Source organism: Diprion similis, chromosome 8 (assembly GCF_021155765.1).
Source record: "Diprion similis isolate iyDipSimi1 chromosome 8, iyDipSimi1.1, whole genome shotgun sequence".
NCBI lineage: Eukaryota > Metazoa > Arthropoda > Insecta > Hymenoptera > Diprionidae > Diprion > Diprion similis.
This window is the reverse complement of record NC_060112.1, coordinates 13286145-13303516: the sequence shown is the minus strand read 5'-3', so window position 1 is coordinate 13303516 and position 17372 is coordinate 13286145. Positions and strand designations below refer to the sequence as shown.

At 35.1% G+C, this 17372-nt stretch overlaps 3 protein-coding genes across 11 annotated transcripts in view; 2 read left to right on the top strand and 1 right to left on the bottom strand.

Moving 5' to 3' along the window:
* The first annotated feature begins 173 nt into the window (after window positions 1-173).
* Window positions 174-2704, top strand: LOC124409273 (UDP-N-acetylhexosamine pyrophosphorylase). The gene has a single exon (XM_046886796.1). The coding sequence runs from the start codon at window positions 694-696 to the stop codon at window positions 2110-2112; it is 1419 nt and encodes a 472-aa protein (XP_046742752.1). The 5' UTR covers window positions 174-693; the 3' UTR covers window positions 2113-2704.
* Window positions 2705-4165: 1461 nt separating this feature from the next.
* On the bottom strand, window positions 4166-7866 carry LOC124409274 (NF-kappa-B-repressing factor). 4 transcript variants are annotated; one of them, XM_046886798.1, is made up of 8 exons: window positions 7764-7866; window positions 7195-7406; window positions 6853-6986; window positions 6286-6595; window positions 5978-6104; window positions 5699-5877; window positions 5454-5627; window positions 4166-5347 (listed from the first exon to the last, which is right to left on the bottom strand). In XM_046886798.1, exons 2-8 carry the CDS (start codon window positions 7368-7370, stop codon window positions 5173-5175), a joined length of 1275 nt encoding a protein of 424 aa, XP_046742754.1. In that variant the 5' UTR covers window positions 7371-7406; window positions 7764-7866; the 3' UTR covers window positions 4166-5172. The 4 variants fall into 4 exon arrangements, with proteins under 4 accessions (XP_046742754.1, XP_046742756.1, XP_046742755.1 ...); XM_046886800.1 differs by lacking the exon at window positions 7764-7866 and adding an exon at window positions 7634-7652; XM_046886799.1 differs by lacking the exon at window positions 7764-7866 and adding an exon at window positions 7576-7594.
* A 963-nt stretch (window positions 7867-8829) lies between these two features.
* The window catches only part of LOC124409271 (trithorax group protein osa), a 30540-nt gene continuing 21997 nt past the window's right edge, over window positions 8830-17372 (top strand). For 2 of the 6 annotated variants that reach the window (XM_046886791.1, XM_046886787.1), the window contains exons 1-4: window positions 8832-9727; window positions 11252-11374; window positions 12722-12928; window positions 14427-14486. In XM_046886791.1, coding sequence (XP_046742747.1) covers window positions 8966-9727; window positions 11252-11374; window positions 12722-12928; window positions 14427-14486 — 1152 coding nt within the window. In that variant the 5' untranslated portion in view covers window positions 8832-8965. Of the gene's footprint in view, window positions 9728-11251; window positions 11375-12721; window positions 12929-14426; window positions 14487-17372 lie in introns of all 6 variants that reach the window. The other 4 variants (XM_046886792.1, XM_046886788.1, XM_046886790.1 and 1 more) reach the window with 4 other exon arrangements.

Genomic DNA, 17372 nt, shown 5'->3' with positions numbered 1-17372 from the left:
ACGAATTAATGATGCACCATTGACCGAATAGTTGAGCACAAATGTTCAGTTCCAACGTGCCAAATGTTATTTTGACTAAATTGACGAAGCTATTCCTACAGAGTTACATTTCTTTTTATAGAGAATCAATCCAAATGGCTCTAAATTTTATAAAAATAATTACAACATTAATGTGGGAAATGGGCAGGCTCTGAGCGTCTCTGAGGAATGCATTTCGCGCCAAAATTCAAAATCTCGTGCCGCTGGTCCATAGTGTGACGTCATATAGCCAGAGACATGACGAGTCTCGTTACCTGCCACGCGCACAAATTCCACAGGTAAGATAACCTATCGGCTATCGGTGTTTCGACATCCCTTTCATTTCTCCGTTATGGAGAGAGGGATGTAATTGTGAATGTAAATAATTAGAGAACATTATTTCGAAAGCACCTTTGCCCAATCAAATGTAAACTACCTATCACATGGAAGGTGGGCGTAGGCGGGTTTGGGTAGGGTTAAGTCGGCGTATCGTGCAGGTTGAAATGTCACGTATTCAAACGCCTGTCACTCGTATCATTTGTCACACGTAGACTTTCACCTAATATAATACTTGAGACTTTTACCGGCCCAGGTTGTCTATAATTAACGAATGAATATTGAAGATAGTACACAGCTGTGTGCAGTAAAATAAATCAAGGCTCAAAATCAATCGCGATGGCAACGGACGTTGAAAAATTATTATCAAAATTGCGGGAGTTTAATCAAGACCATCTGTTACAATTTTGGGATGAAATTAGTGATGATCAAAAATTACTACTCATTCGGGATATTGAGGAACAAAATCTGAAAGAGATTTCATCCTACTTCAAAAGTGCCGTTGCATCTTTGAGCAACGATCAAGTAAAATTAGATGCCAAACTACTTCCGATACCCAGTGAAGTGAGTGCCTCACTGCAGAACTCCACACCTGCGGAAATTCAAAAATATCAAGATTTGGGTCTCAGAGAAATAGCTGAGGGACGTACGGCTGTACTCTTGATGGCAGGAGGGCAGGGAACCCGTCTGGGTGTGAGTTATCCTAAGGGAATGTACAACGTAGGTCTACCATCTGGTAAGAGTTTGTTTCAATTACAAGCGGAACGGATACGTCGGTTAGAAAGTTTGGCTGAGCAAAGACATGAGAAAAAAGGTTCGATAACTTGGTACATACTGACCAGCGAGGCAACAACAAAAACCACCAGAGATTACTTCAAAGCAAACAATTATTTCGGCCTGAAAGAAGAGAATGTCCTAATGTTTGAGCAGGGTATGCTGCCTTGCTTTAATTTTGATGGCAAGATAATCTTGGACGAAAAACATCGGCTTGCCAGAGCGCCAGATGGAAATGGGGGACTGTACAGAGCCTTGAAAGTACAGGGAATCCTGCAAGACATGGATAAGCGGCGCATACGTTCTGTTCACGCGCATTCCGTAGATAATATTTTAGTCAAGGTAGCAGATCCCGTCTTCATTGGTTACTGCCTGTCACGTTCAGCAGACTGCGGAGCTAAGGTTGTTGAAAAGTCATCCCCAACTGAGGCAGTGGGAGTCGTTTGCCAGGTGGATGGTGTCTACCAAGTAGTTGAGTACAGCGAAATAACAGAGGAGACTGCGTCACTACGCGATGGGAATGGGCGTCTTAAGTTCATTGCTGGAAATATATGCAATCATTATTTTACCAAGGATTTCCTTCAATCGATAGCAGACGTGCATGAGTTTGAGCTAAAGCTTCATGTTGCCAAAAAGAAGATTCCATATGTCGATCAGTCTGGAGTAAGGATTGTACCTGAGAAGCCGAATGGTATTAAGATAGAAAAGTTTGTTTTCGATGTTTTTCAATTCTCTGAACAATTTGCTGTTTGGGAAGTTGCTAGGGATGAAGAATTCAGTGCTTTAAAGAACAATGATTCAGCCAAGAAGGATTGTCCCTCTACAGCACACAATGATCTCATTAAATTACACAAGAAGTGGTTGTTGAACAGTGGAGCTGCCTTAGTAGAAGGAGATGTTGAGATATCTCCGCTTTTATCTTATGCCGGTGAAAACCTTGATGTGAAAGGAAAAATTCTCAAGGGGCCAGTTGTTTTACAGTAAAGAATGAATAATACAACTTCGCAATATTTTGTACGTTTAAACAGCGTACTTAAATTCCTGTATGGTATCGAAAAAATTATACTTGACTTGTAATTTGATGACTTGATGGCGGAAAACTATATTCAAATGTTCAAAATACTGTTCACAAGTCAACGGGCCTTTGGTCTTCTAAAGACCTGCAATATTTGTAAATGGCAATACTGAATTGATATATTTTCGACATTGTTAATTGATCGGTATTAACGCAATTCGTCTCACATTCCAACATTATTGGAATATTTTATTTTGTTTTATTAAAAAAAATTTGGTATAGGGTTCTCGTAATATTACTATTTTATAGATAAAAACTATACTTTACACATTTACGTTACCTAAATGTCATGACAAAAACTTCATTGCAACTGTCGCCAGATTCAATGTATTATTTTTTATTTATTTTAAGCCTCCACTCATTTTTAATTGACAAACAAAATTTAAGTAATGCTAATTTGCACATTGTGGCTCACTACCAATCCCTCATCTTCACGTTCACAATGGCAAACAGTTTTGAAGTTATCTTTGGCAAACAAATTTTATCTACCTCTTAGAAAGTTGAAACTTTGGGGAAAGTGGGCGAATTTTCGAAAACGTTCCGACCTTATTGATAGAATGTTGCAAAGAGCACAAAGTACCAATTACTCATTATATATAAAATTTATATACAATCAGAACTAAACGTGAAATACTTGATAAGAATCTACATATTATGTAAGATTTTATGCTATTGCAATGTGATAAAATATGTTAAAAAATTATGCTTTCTAGTTATAACCTAAGTATCCTCAACATTTTCATTGTTTTAATTAGTTCGGTAGTTTTAACATCCAGAATCTTACGTTTAATTAATCGACATGTTTCTTTTCAGTTTACTTATCATCAGGGTACTTCAAATTTTGTAGTCCATGAAATGCACAGGAATCAGTTTTTGTATTCATAGATTGATTTTAAAGCACATTTCTTATACAACCTATTCATTTTTTATTATTTTCCAATCGACAATTTATATATACACATGACATACATATGTATATAGTATATAAAAATCTGTAAATTCTGCTACGGATAAATTAATTAGACTGATCTTTCTTGTCCTTTTATCACAATACATCGAGCAATTCCAATACAAGCAAAATTTGTCTACTAATTTGCATCTATATTTATTGAAATTTGCTTAAATGTATTGCTTACAAAGTATACGATGTAATCCCTGATGTAAACTAATAGTCAGGGAATTTCGTCTATCAAGAAAAGTCAGGGAAAAGTCAGAGAATTATGATAGACCACAGGAAAAACGTACTTTCTTCATAAATTGTTTTCAAATTGCAGGCATGCTTCGTAAATTCAGCTGAGAGAACTTTCCAATTTCCGATTTCTAATTATCTGTGTGAAATGAAACAGTATTATGTATTTTTAAATCCAAATTTATATATTGAAGGTACACAATTTCTGGATCTGTGGTAATAAAAGCTGCCCAAGTTTATTCAAATTTCATGGGAACAGTGAGAGAAATGTATTTGAAAAAAATTGTCGCCACCCTGTATTACTGACTAATTTATACCCAATGAATTTGTGAAACAGATTATTAATATGTATGTCAAGAAATTTGTTACCACGTACATTATACTACAATAAGCACATCACATTTTCGTTCCTATGTGACATGAAAAAGATGGAGAGCAAAATTACTACAAATCATGATTTACATACAAGAAATTAAAAAATGATTGTATAACACGTAGAGGTTAGAAAAAATTTTGACATGGTAGAGCATATTTATACGTAGATCAAAAATTTTTCTACACAAAATAGCATACATATCGAAATAAAATTAGTAAATCAATTTTATGTACATCATTTTTTAATCAAAGTTTGTAAATTAATTAATTTCAAGTTTTTTAAATAGATTCATAATTAGAAGATATTTGTGATATCGTTTTATCTCTTCGGAGACATTCCCTTATAGCTTAACGTTTCAACATGATTGTATGTGTGTCAACAATTTTTTATACGTACCTCATTATTGAAATTGCTCAAAAACGGGTTACAACTGATATTTTTGTTCCTTACAGCTGACAGCTACTACACTAAAGTTGAATCAATAATGCACGCATTGAAGCATCCATAATTCTACTTTCTATACCTCATACTCACTTGAATACCTTTAACGATAAATTTGGACTAAACCCATATACAAATATACACAAAATACTGACAATAAACGTTTGAGTTAAATTAGAATTTTTCTATGTAGAAGACATTTTCTATGTAGAAGAGTTTCATTAATTTTACTAATCAGATTTAATGATTTCGATAATAATATTGGCGAGCTAAAGAATGATAATTATTAATGTTTTAATTGAACCTTGCGATAGCGTGATAAATTCAGTTTTTGAAAGCGCCGAAATATTTCGATAAAATACAAAGAAAAACCTCGCAATAACAAGATAAGGTGTGCCTGAGTGACTAGCATATTAACAATATATTGCTGTCGATAAAAATGAATGATCTCTTCTGATATGGGCACTAAAACATCACTTTCCACTGAATGCCAAAACTACGGATTACTTAAAAAATTAAATTAATTAAAGAGATATAATCATGATGGAATGTATGGTGGCGGGCCAATCATCTCAGAATAAATATATATTTTTACTGCAATATTCGTTTTTTATTGAAAAATAAAACTGCATCTGGTAAATAGGTACCACTTTGGCCAGTACAAACGTATAATTAGTTTTATAAATGTGATCTACATAATAATTACAATGCGTATTGGGATATTTACATGAAAAATTGAGTGAACATTCACTAACTTAGAGACAGTATGACGTAAGATTTATTGTATATAAATGGGCTTGAGCCTAATTTTTTTTATTGATAACACGATTCAGTGATAAAATCAAAATTAATAATGAGTCAACCTTCAACTAAAACTTGATAAGATAACGTTTAGTCTTTTATTGGATGTGACCAGCAATGCATATAAGCAAGAAGTGCTTGTAGTAGAAGTCAGGGTTTTCTCTAAGTGGGATTACCAGCTTCTTCTGGATCAATTAGTACATACTTTTCCGTTGAGCCTCCCATTTCTTTCAACTCAGCTACAAGTTCAAATAAATCTATTTTACGAGATATTACCAAAGTTCGAGCATCCTTTGGACCGTGGCTATGTGATTTAACTCCCATCTGTCTTGCAACTCTATAATAGTACAAAATATATCAAATGAATGATTGATAATTGATAGATCATGAATAATTTGTTGTAAAAATTTTTTTTATAATCTTTTGTTAGATCTATTACATACTGATGAATAACAGCTCTTTCTTCATTTGTGAACTCTGAAGAAAATACTAGATCAGTTCTTGTATCACCATTTAAGTAGTTCCTCAATGTTTCTTGGAATTTTTTCTTCAAAATATTTTGGTTGAATTGCCCTGACTTCAATCCTAGCCCTTCTCTACTGACCTGTTGCGTAACCCTAGAATTTTCAATTCAAACAATCATTCAATTAGATTGTAAAAATCAGTCTTCACGCAGAGTCAAACTTACGTTACTGGGTTGACAATGCCTTGTTGAGATTTTCCAAGACCACCGCCACTCCAACCCATAAGTAACATGAGTTTTCTTCCTATGTTATCATTAGATAACATATTTTCAGTTGACGAGTCATTGCTTATAGACTCAGTGCTAACTACTTTCTCAGATTCTCCGTGAAACAATTTTTTTACCTACAATAAAATTTCACAAACAATTTAAGCAAATGTATTACGCATCTGGTTATTCTAATGCTGCGTAATTGATGATGGAAAATATCTTTTTGAATCGGACCTGAATAGTGTGATAATGTTTCTTCAATATTGCCACTCCAATATCTGCTGCATTTTTTTTAGCTATTTTTTTCCCTCCGCCACATGCTTCCGTCAACTTCTTAGAATTTATTTTTATTTCACATTTACTAAAAAACGAAATATGATATGGTTACAGGATGCATACATGAAAGTAAACCAATCTGATTACTTTAATATCCCTTGGAAGTGAATTATAAAAGAACAATATCATTATATGGGAAAATATTCTCATATCTCACAACCGTTTCAATTTATGAAAGGGTTGTGATGAAATGCAAATTTTCTTACCAACCAGTTGGATCTTCTTTAAATATCCATTCTAAGTTTTGTCCACTAGCATTTACTGCATCAGTCAGAATACTTATAGTAGATTTGTTTTGAGAGTGTTCAACCAAAACGATATTACCAAATGGGCCATCATTCGTAAATTGCTTATTTGTTCTCCGTTTCTGAAGATTTTTAGTGGGGCGAATATGATCAAATTTAATTCTTTTGTGCACCAGAAAATCAGTATTTGAAAATCTATCCCGGGTACCGACCATATTCGATGAAATATCCGATTTATTCCCACTATTGCCTGGTTTACTTATAACCAGTCCTAAAATATGAATGAATATTAATGTATAGCACATTGGGAAAAAGACATTATTTTGTAAGTGAACAATAGTAAAATTATCTTATTATCTCCCATCATTCATTTAGTAGACAGAAATGTACTTGGAGAACGTTAAGTATATCATACTGAATCTTCAAAGATATTTCAGTGATTTAATTTGTGGCAATAATTTCTAGCTATAGATATAAAAATATTGTAATAACTTCAATTCTACAATAACTCACAATTTTTTGATCTACCTTTGGCCTTTGCGCCAGCAGCATCGGATGCCTTAACAAAAGTTCGCTGTAATTTACTTTTTTGCTTTTCTCGATAATCTGCAGCTATATCATGAGATAATTCTGCCACAAGCTGCATTGTTTCTTCAGGATAGCTAAAAGCATCAAATAGTTGAATCATTGAAAAATAGTAGCTGCCTCATATTATTGAAATAATCAATTTTCAAAAATATAATGAAAACATTCAAATTTCAATGTTTGTAAACAAAAAATGGGTACGCCGATGATTAAAATATGAAAAATATGGGATCTGACAAATTACTATAATAATTTAAAAAGTTTTATTTCTGTTCGCAGACGTACCGGCACCCTAGAAATTCTACGTTGGTGAAAACCTGTGCCAGACATACAAGCTCATCCTCAGGAAAACTATCTTTGTGGGCAAGAAGGAAGCGGCGTCTCAACTCCCAGTGCTCATCGCACTCATGCTCCATTTTGTATTGTTCCACATCCCAATCCTTTTCTGATTCCATCCTCATTGGCTCTGCAGGAAGAAGTTAAGGAGTAAATCTAACCTGAAATGTAGAAGCATCCGTCTTTGAAATCAAACGTTAACTGTACCATAGTTTATTTGAGAAAAAATAAATTCTGGATGACGTGAGCGAAATAAATGATGAGCGAATACGGTATTAGAATACGGTATAATCTCGTGTGGTTCGACCGTTATACCATGTGTGAAAATGCGAAAGCTTTGTGAAACGTGAGACGTGAAAGATAACCAAAAAATGAGATCGTTTTAGACTCCAAAAGTTTTTAGTTGAATAATAAATGACGATAACTTAAAGCAGAAAATCAGGACAGATAAATAAAAAATTACTACGTGTATAATTTGACCCTTTTTGAAGGGAATAAGTAAAATTACATATACATACGTATGTTATATGTATTTTATTTGTGAATAGTGATTTATTGTATGCATTAACAAACTTCGGCCCCGTTTACACCAAGCTTGCACGAATCGCGAATACGTCAAGCGCGTATTCAATTCGAGGTAGGGATCCTGATTGGTAGCTTCGCCAGCCAGTGATCGTGTGACATGCAGCCGCCACTTTTCGCTACAGCGGCGTTTGCCATTACAATTTGAAGGCATATAACCATATAAAATATTACGGACGCATTACTGCAAGTTGAAGTCAATATTTCGGCAAAATGAAGTGAAAATTCTTTGTAATCAGTCAAGGTAGGCAACTAAAAGTGAGACAAACACCTTGTGAATGGGAATAATAATGTATGCAATGATTTCTTCAACAACATACATATATATACGTATATATATATATGTATATATATACGTATATAAGATGGTCCGTCTACAATAAGTAACCAGTAATGGTGGATCGCAATTTAGACTTTGATCTCTTTATCAAAATAAAGGTCGAAAGCCCGTTGCACCCCGAAAGGAGATTTTTGCAGTTTTCGAGTTCAAGCCAACGCTGGTTTACGACGCATTTGGGCGTCAGAGGTGTTGACCAATGACTAGAGAGTTTAACTAGAAACTTCACCTTCCTCAACCTCAAACCTAACGGAGAATTCCATTGGGTGAGACGCGATGCCTGCAACGGTGTGGATTTTCAACAATATTTATACCGGGCGTCATTTATTTAAAAAAATAAAATACACGAAACAGGGGGTAATGCAATTTACGAGATAGACAAATATGTATCGGCGTCATTTGAGAGATCAACAGTCGGGCATCGTTGACGACACATAATTGGGTCATCGAGTATGTGGCTGTAAGCTACGTGGTCTTTCCCGTAGGATATATTTCGATCGTATACGTAGAAGAGAACGTTCGGAGTGCAAGCGGCAGCCTCGGGCAGATTGTACAAGCACTCGAAATCTCTACGGTACATAAAAAATCGTAGACCAAGCTAGCCTGGCTGGGGCGACGATAGTGCTCTCTGCAGGCGTCTGGCCATGCGGTTAATGCGTGTGATTTCCAATTTCCGTTATCCTATTTTACCGACCAATGGCGTAGTGAACTTGGACGAATCTACATCCTTTCGAAAAATAGAGGCTCCTGATTGGCTGGCGGATCTATTGCCTCGCAAAATGATAGTGGGGATGTAAGAACATGGCTGCAACGCAAGCCGAAAGCCAACAAAACGATGTGCATAGTGAAGTGAAATGTATTCAAAAACATTCTCAACTTGGGGTAAATAGCAGCGTAAAGGAATTCAATACCAATGATGAAGTATCCTGTAATGCGGTGCTTAAATATGTGAATCGCGGTGGGCCAAATAGTCCCAGTTTAGTGGAGATGAGTCAATACCGCGAGGACATTAGTGGACACCCTACTGCTGCTGGTGCCGTGTATAGTAGTGAACAAAATATCGGTGGTAAATCAACGAAAGAGGGATCGCTTGGGGGTGATCACACCTCGAAGGGTGAAACACTTGACACAAGTCATCCGCATGGTTTTGTTGGGAACACCTTGGGCGGTAGTGGGGGAAGGGAGTATAACAGTGATGAGTATTCTAGTAAACAATCTGTCAGTGAAGGGAGCACAGGACATTCAGTGAGTCAATGTGAATCTTCTGATGAACATTACCTCGTCTCTAAAATGGAGTCACCGCGCCTCTCTCACTCTAATCCCCCTGTATCTGCTGGATTCCCGGGGCAATCCCCAAGATTTTTATCCGGTCAAAGTATATCCCAAGCCACTGGCCCTACGCCTACGCTTAACCAATTGCTGCAAGCATCAAGCCCCGTTCATCGGTTTCACTCCAACTATCCAGGCATGGGAGCAGAGCCGTATCAGCAGCCGTGGCCCATGCAGCGTCCACCTGTCGTACCGCCGGTTTATCCCCAGCCAGGACAACGCCCCCCGCAAACTGTGAGTACATCGGAGCTTTGCGTTTCCCTTCGTTCGTCGCTACCATGCAATGAGTATTTTCAGGGTACGAGTTTATAGGGACGACTACACGAGTCTCTGGAATTACTGCTATGTGAGGTAACATGAACCGGTGAAATTTCTACAAATTGTTGCATCCAAGCTTAAGAGTGTTTAGCTACTCGTAAGCGTGGACCACCTGAGAAACTCAGTTAACTCTTTCACAGGAAAACCTGATCAAATTTTTGTGACAACTTATCCTGGAATTCGGCATTAAACTAAAGATTTTGTTTGCTAAAATCTTGCAAACTAATTTCATCTTTTTTATAACCGTGTTTGTGATCTACTGCCTTAAGATTACGACGGTAGAATTAGACATGAATGAAAGCTCTCTAGTAAAGAGAAAATATAGCCAAAATGTTCATTTCCCACATTTTATGACTAAAAATACCGGGCTTTCTATGTTTTAAATGAGAAAAACTTGAGAATGTCAGTAATTCCAAATCTTCCGTTGTTAGGCACTCTACTGAATGTGAATCAAGGAGCTGCTCGTAAGAAATAACAAGCTAACTTCACAAATAGCAAATATTTTTTCTGATTGCATGCTCTGTGATAGTTGTATAACTAAATTCTTTAATTATAACCATCTAAACATGTTAAATAGAAACTTAGGTTAAGGTTGCAGGACTTTGGGTATGCAACTGTTCGTGCGTTCTGATAGCGGGATAATGACAATCTTCTATACTTTATACGAATGTGATATATTAGACCCATTGCTTGAAAACTGTGCCTACATGGGCTTTGTGGCAAAAGTTTAAGTTGTTTGAAATAAATTTAGCATAAAATTTTCTCTTGACATATATCAATAATGTAGCAAGCATTAGTAATATTCTAATTCAGGTTGGTACTAACGAGGTATTGAATATTATACATTACAGATATGAAATTGTGCAGTATTCACTGAACTTTATTATATTACATCCAAATGAATAATTATACATACAAAATGGAAATCCGTGGTCTCGTCAGGTTATTTCCGGTCAGCTGTGAACGTGTTTACACGTGATCAATATTTCAAATTTGGCATATGCAATATTAATTAATATCTATGTGCACAAGGTAAAATGCTTCAAGTCAATAGTACGTGTAACTCAAGTAGAACAAATTCGCTGGGGATTCACATTATTGTTAGATCAACCTGTACATCAGGGTTCGTGAATTACAAATGCTATAAATCCTTGATGTGAAAGGTTTTTTTTTGCTTAGGAATTGGTTATTCATACATCAAGAAATCAATACCATCAATAATAATTTGTAAAATGCACAAAATTAATCTTGCAAATCCCTGCTCAGTAAAATCTAATGTCACATAATGGAGTACAAGTTGAGTTCAATTATTGGTGTTCATGGTACAATTCGAACACATCATATTTTAATTTTTTATTACTATTCACAGTGGTTAAAAGGTTGTAGAAAAGCTTGCCGCTTATATCTGGAACTAGAAATTAATGTTGACATTGCTTTCAGGGTTCACCAAGATTACATCCTGGCCCAGGGGGACCAAGGTCCCCAACACCCATGCCATATCCACCCTACACCCAGCGCTACTCATCGACATCCAGACCTCATGTACCGTACAGTCACCATCAGGTAAGCAAAAATAGTTTTCCAAACTTTGACCGCTGCAAGAGTGAACTGCTATACGATCGTCAGGTATTTCTTAAAAAGAAGAATAATGATTATGCTGAAGATAGTAACATTATCGTAATAATTCATGTTGAGAAAAAACTGTTATCTTGCAACTTTGGAATTGTATGAAATTCAGTAAACCATAATAAAACAAGACATAGGCGCATATTCTAAAATCTTAGTTCCTTTAGTCATTGTAAAAATGAGAAAATAGTAATGTTTTGCCCAATGTTTCGTTACGATAACCTTACTAATTTCAACTTCGTAAACCATTACATAGCCATGTACAACTGCTGGTATCTATGGCTGTTGACTAAACTCATTGTTAGTATGCATTTCATAGAGTTACAATTTGAAATACTTGAATCGAATATTAATAGTAGCTCTTAAATAACACCTTTTAAGAAAAAATTTCCTCATGAAACCTTAATTGAAACAAAAAATATGTCTAGTAGAATGAGTGGAATGCAAAAAAAATTGGAAGAAACTCAGACAAGATTATTGGGGATGAATTTTTGGAATTTGGCAAAGATTTGTGTACGTCTGACACGAAATATTATTACTATTATTCAGATCTTCGTAAATTAATAGACTCGAAATTTGGGTAAAATAGGGGGTCATTTTGTGATAAAATTTCTGTATGTGGCAGAACAAACTAAGCAATACTTTCATTCTGATGTAAAAATTCAATAATTAGAAAATGTATGAACAGATGATATGATTTTTGGAATCACATTTGTATCACTTGAAAGAATATGAGAATTGTTTAAATCATCAGAATATGGATTTTGAAATTGTGAGATTCAGTAGTAACATTGTTATACAGCTTGTAACAAGATTTCTGTGATCAAGAATGGGACCAATTGATTCATGGAATTATTAAACTTTTCGAATATGTACCTATATTTGATTGTTTTTGTTCCATTGTATACCAATTTTACTGACCAAGCTCGCAATATTTAATTTATAAATGTATTTGTAACATTATAATTTGGAGAATGTATAAGTAATGGATGTCATTGATACTTACCCATGCCAAATTTTATGTAACGTTAAATATTTTACTTAGTTGATTCCCATAATGACGTAGCAAATTGCGTAACAGATCTAAATTATGGTAAAAAATGAACTGCAATAGCCGATTATCAAAACATTTTTTTCTCATCGTTTTTTATGTATGCAGCTCGTTGCTTATCCGATTATTTTTCCATTTTTATCGATTGTAGTGACGTAAAATTTCGTTAGCAATGGTAGATAATTATAACACTGTGGAGGAGTTTGATGTTTCCATGTTCTATCATGTTTTAGTTGAACTCGTATGGAGCACAAAGCGGGCATCCGCCTAGTATGTATTCAGAACAAAGAGGATGGAATCAGGGAGGTCCCGCTAATCCACCGCAGATGCCACCCAACCAAGTAAACCCAGCAAGTCGGTCTCCGCAGAGAGCATTGTCACAATCTCCAGCACCGCCACCAGCTGCATCACCGCAACCTCAACCGCCGAATCAGTCACAGGTTAGTTTGCATTACCATAAGAAACTGTAGAGGCCATTCCCCCTCACAGCAACTACTGTGATTAATTATTACTCAAGTTGCGAATGTGCATTTGTTCCATCTTCTGCTGTATTGGCTGAAGAGTTAGTTTGCAATGAGATTTTAATGATTGCACATGCACATGCACGTATTGTTAAGCCTGCATGTTTATCTATTCTTGAATAGTTGTCCTACTGATTGCACATGATTGTCGGAACATAGGAATTGTTGCATACACATGCACAAGTAGCAGCAATCAACACATGTTTTCTTTTCTCTTCTAACACCATAAACTAATTGCCCACTATTTACACGACCATAAATTTATTGGTACAAAACTTGACTTAAAAGTACGATTGAAGGCATATAAATTTCATTTTTCAATGACAGGGTATATTGTGATGCACTGCTCACCAGTCACCTTAATTTATATATGTATGTGCCGCCGACCAGTCATGATGATGCTAAACTTAGAAAGTTGAAAACATGACTTACTTTTGCTTGTCAAGTGAAAAATTTGCACATAATAGGGTATAGATTAGTTTGTTAAGAATACAGAGTAGTTTTACATGTACCGGGTGATGTAAAATATCCATTCTTCAGCTTTTTTACAATCAAGTTTGCTGATTGAAGTAGAACTCAGTAAGATCAGAGAAGTCGCACAAATTATTGTCTACAAATGAAATGAAATTAAATTAAAAATATCTAAAGCTATCCCGGTCAGTATCTTAAATGCCACGTGAAATTTTCTTTGTGTCAAGCTTCAGTCTTGGAGTCACATAATCTTGTTTCAAAACTGAGAATAGTGGTACTTATTCTGAGTCAAAATTATTAATTGGTAGGGTCAAGAAGTTCAATTGAAAAGTAATTCTTATAACTTGTTGGGTTTGTATGAAATATAAGCAGAAAATGAACGATCTCAGTGGCACTCACCAAAATACATCCCAGTAATTTGTTGTAAAAGAAATAGTGTAGTTGTAAGCTAAAACATTTGTAAAATGACGAATATGATCAACATAGACTAGCTGATAATGTCACACATTTAGTACCGTCAATGGTCACCTACTTTGGCTCCCAATGTTTAAATTCATCGTTGAACACACTCTTACAGAACCATGTACTGTGCAAACACTATACAATTCCATCGCCAATATTCTAATATATTCAACCTATCTTTTTAATTGCTAACCCAATTAACAAGGACAATTATACAAAGTTTTCGATCTACTCATATCTCTCCTTAAAGGTTCCATGAATTTCTTCATTATTATAATTATTATTGAATTTAACAAATTTTTCTCCAGACAAGAATAATGTTACATTCAAATTCACAACTCAACAGATCACAGACTATCTTAAATCATAGCACGAATACAGAAACACAACAAAAAAATCGTTCATAAACGTTATTTCCTAAGTATTACTGCCTTCATTCACATATTTATTTAATTATAATTAACATGTATCATTTATGTTACAGAGTTTTCATAATATGCAGCAACGATCAACTACACCAAATGCGCAAGGGATTGATGCTAGCGTGAGTAAAAATTCATTTTTTATTTGTAATAATGTAATATTTTATTTGCAGATATCTAATATAGACATATCAAACTTCGTAAATACGCATAAACTTTCTACTCTGGTTTCTAATCTTTATTGAAAAGTACTCGCACATTTCTTGATTTTCCGTATCTTTGTATCTGATAGTGAAATTGCTCAACCATCCACAAATACAATCAAAATTTGCAATACCTAACTTATGACTTTCCAAAGTAGCATTAGGCACCAAGTAAATATTGGGTCAGAAATTCACTTGCAATACATACTAATTTCAATCAACTTTCTTTTTTCATATATTACTTTTCTTCATAATTAACACATTAATGGCAAATTCCTTCCTTTAAAGTTCATCTTTATTTTATCGGCAAATTGAATTTAATTATTCTATAAGAGAAGTCTGGTAAAATCCGTGAAATTTTCAATACCTTCAAGTTATATCTTCTTTTGCTATGGGATATAAATTTTTCTGCATTCTCAACATTATAATTTTCCCATCCAATAAAAGCAAGTTGTGACCATTCAAACTACCAAGAATCATGGGTGATTACAAATTCTTGGTATAGAACTAGACACGTTGGTCTCGTCCCTCTTGTTATTGAGCCACCATTTTGCTCATGATTGTTTTTAGCTTAGAAATTATTCCTGATATGAAGTCATTGTAATATTTTACTGCACCTAAATCAATTAGACAGATCCTACTTTTTGAAAAAGTACTCATTGTCAGTAACTAAATGTAATAATGTTTGATAAATAACTATTTAATCATGACACCAACACTGTTGCTCAGTGTTGAATTTCACCCACAGACAAAGAAAACGTCAATTTTGTGTATTTTGGAATCTATGAATTGCATTAACTGCTTCAAATTGTGAATTAAAATAATTTTCAATTAGAGTTAATACACGGGACTTTTGAGGAACAGTTGATTTTTTTTCCATTTTTCCGAACTATAACGCGAATCTAATAGACTGTCTGCAGATACTTAATCTAGTCATACGACTAGGAATTACTCTGGGTGTGATACTAACAATTCGCTGACATTGTGGTCCTAGGGTAGCTTTATTAAGTATCTTGCGTAGACACAAAGCTAGAATTTTCAGTCTTAAAGCATTGAGAATGAATTTGAAATCATTCTAATAAAAATAACAATTTCTGCAAGTAGTTGCAAAACTTATAGTCTATACTAGTAGCACATTGTAATAGTGGTTTCACATTTATTTGCTTCAAATTCAGTTGTACCATTGTTTGACAAAATTGATAGTTTACCAGAATTCAATATAGGTATAAGCATATGTGCGTGTATGTATTACCTATGTTTTAACCTGTGTATATTAAGGATATCCAATTACACATTTACCCTATACAACGGTATATTGAAAAAAAAAACGATCTTATGTGTTATGCAAATTATAACACCATATATCAAACATGGATTGTTTGTGTCCAGGGAATAGACAACTGACATAAGATTAATTCTGTAGAAAACTATTTTTTTCTTGATAGTTTTCAATGATTTTACATCAGCTTTGTTACTTTGGGTATCTTGTTTGTCATATTTGAACAGTAAGCTCCCATGAATATACTATTGATCACATTTAAAAAATATCTTAGAGAAACTGAATCAATTTCCTTGCAATGTTCGTATTTTGTTTAATTGGTGCGTATCAATAATTTGGATTACTAATATGTGTTGTTTAGAAACTGTACCAAGTAACACGTAATTATCGTTAGGATAAAAAAATCTACCGAATCGTTGGTTTTTGAAAGAATGTTTCACGTTGTTTCAAATTTGCGTTTGTACGGATGCGCCAGCCTATTTTCCATGGAATTTCAAATCCCAACTAATATTTTGATGAAAAATAAATTCCTCACTACTTACGCTCCAATACGCGCGTCATGTTTTAAATTACGCGACACGCGCAAGCGCAAACGCTAGCGCACCTTTATCGCGTGCACGCCATGCGTACGTCACGCATACATAGTCGCTTATACTCCCGCCTAATGCCCTGTCCGCATCGTCAATACATAACACATACATTTATATATTTATGCCCGATGTATCTTGTGTATGGGAAAAAACCCATGGATGTATACACACCGTATACATTTTCTCTGCCAGAAAAAAAAGTCGCCCCCCCCCCCCCTCCCAAAAAAATAAATAGATAAATTACCTCTAACCATTTTGAATTGTACGTATACGCGGATACGCGAACGTATTACGTGTTAGTGATTTCAATAATGGTGCTCAACGTGTGAAAGTTTCGCCATGCTCGTCGCAGTAAAAACACGAACGTGTGTATGAGCATTGGCTAATCTACGGTGTCTATGGCTAAGCGAGGACGTCATCCGCTACCTGCCACATTGCAATATTAAAGAACTCGGATTTTTCAGCGCATGGTTTCGGGAGAACGTAATCCCTTCATCTTCCCCCTCTTACTGCTCCCTCTCTTCTTTCTTTTCTTTCCTATTTCTTGTTCTTCCTCTATTTACTCTTTTGTTTCTCCTTTCTTTTATGGAGAGTGATAGCCCGATAACAGAATTGTATTTTGCTGCCGCATTTATCAGTATTCACACATGTGTCGTGCGCCATACGCAATGCGTATACTCATATACGCATACACGCAATTGCGATATCGTTACGTAATACTATTAATCAAATCGTGCCAATTGTACGACACCTAGGGGCATACGCCGCTACAACGCTAAATACTTGGGGAAAAAAAAACTGTTTGAAAAATAAAGATAAAAAGGAAAAACATGGACGCTTTGGGCAGTTCTGGTTTCCAGATTTTACATTTTTTTTCTCTTTTTGTTGAAAATAGGCATTTAGTCGTTCGATCAGAGCTAGTGCTGCGCGGCTGCC

What these genes read in the sequence shown, in the direction of transcription:
- LOC124409273 (XM_046886796.1), top strand. Translation starts at nt 694, where the DNA reads ATGGCAACGGACGTTGAAAAATTATTATCAAAATTGCGGGAGTTTAAT.
- LOC124409274 (XM_046886798.1), bottom strand. Translation starts at nt 7,370, where the DNA reads ATGAGGATGGAATCAGAAAAGGATTGGGATGTGGAACAATACAAAATG. An exon ending in TGCTGGCGCAAAGGCCAAAG is followed by an intron (nt 6,596 to 6,852) that starts GTAGATCAAAAA and finishes TTCATATTTTAG; the next exon opens with GACTGGTTATAAGTAAACCA. An exon ending in AAAGAAGATCCAACTGGTTG is followed by an intron (nt 6,105 to 6,285) that starts GTAAGAAAATTT and finishes TTCGTTTTTTAG; the next exon opens with TAAATGTGAAATAAAAATAA.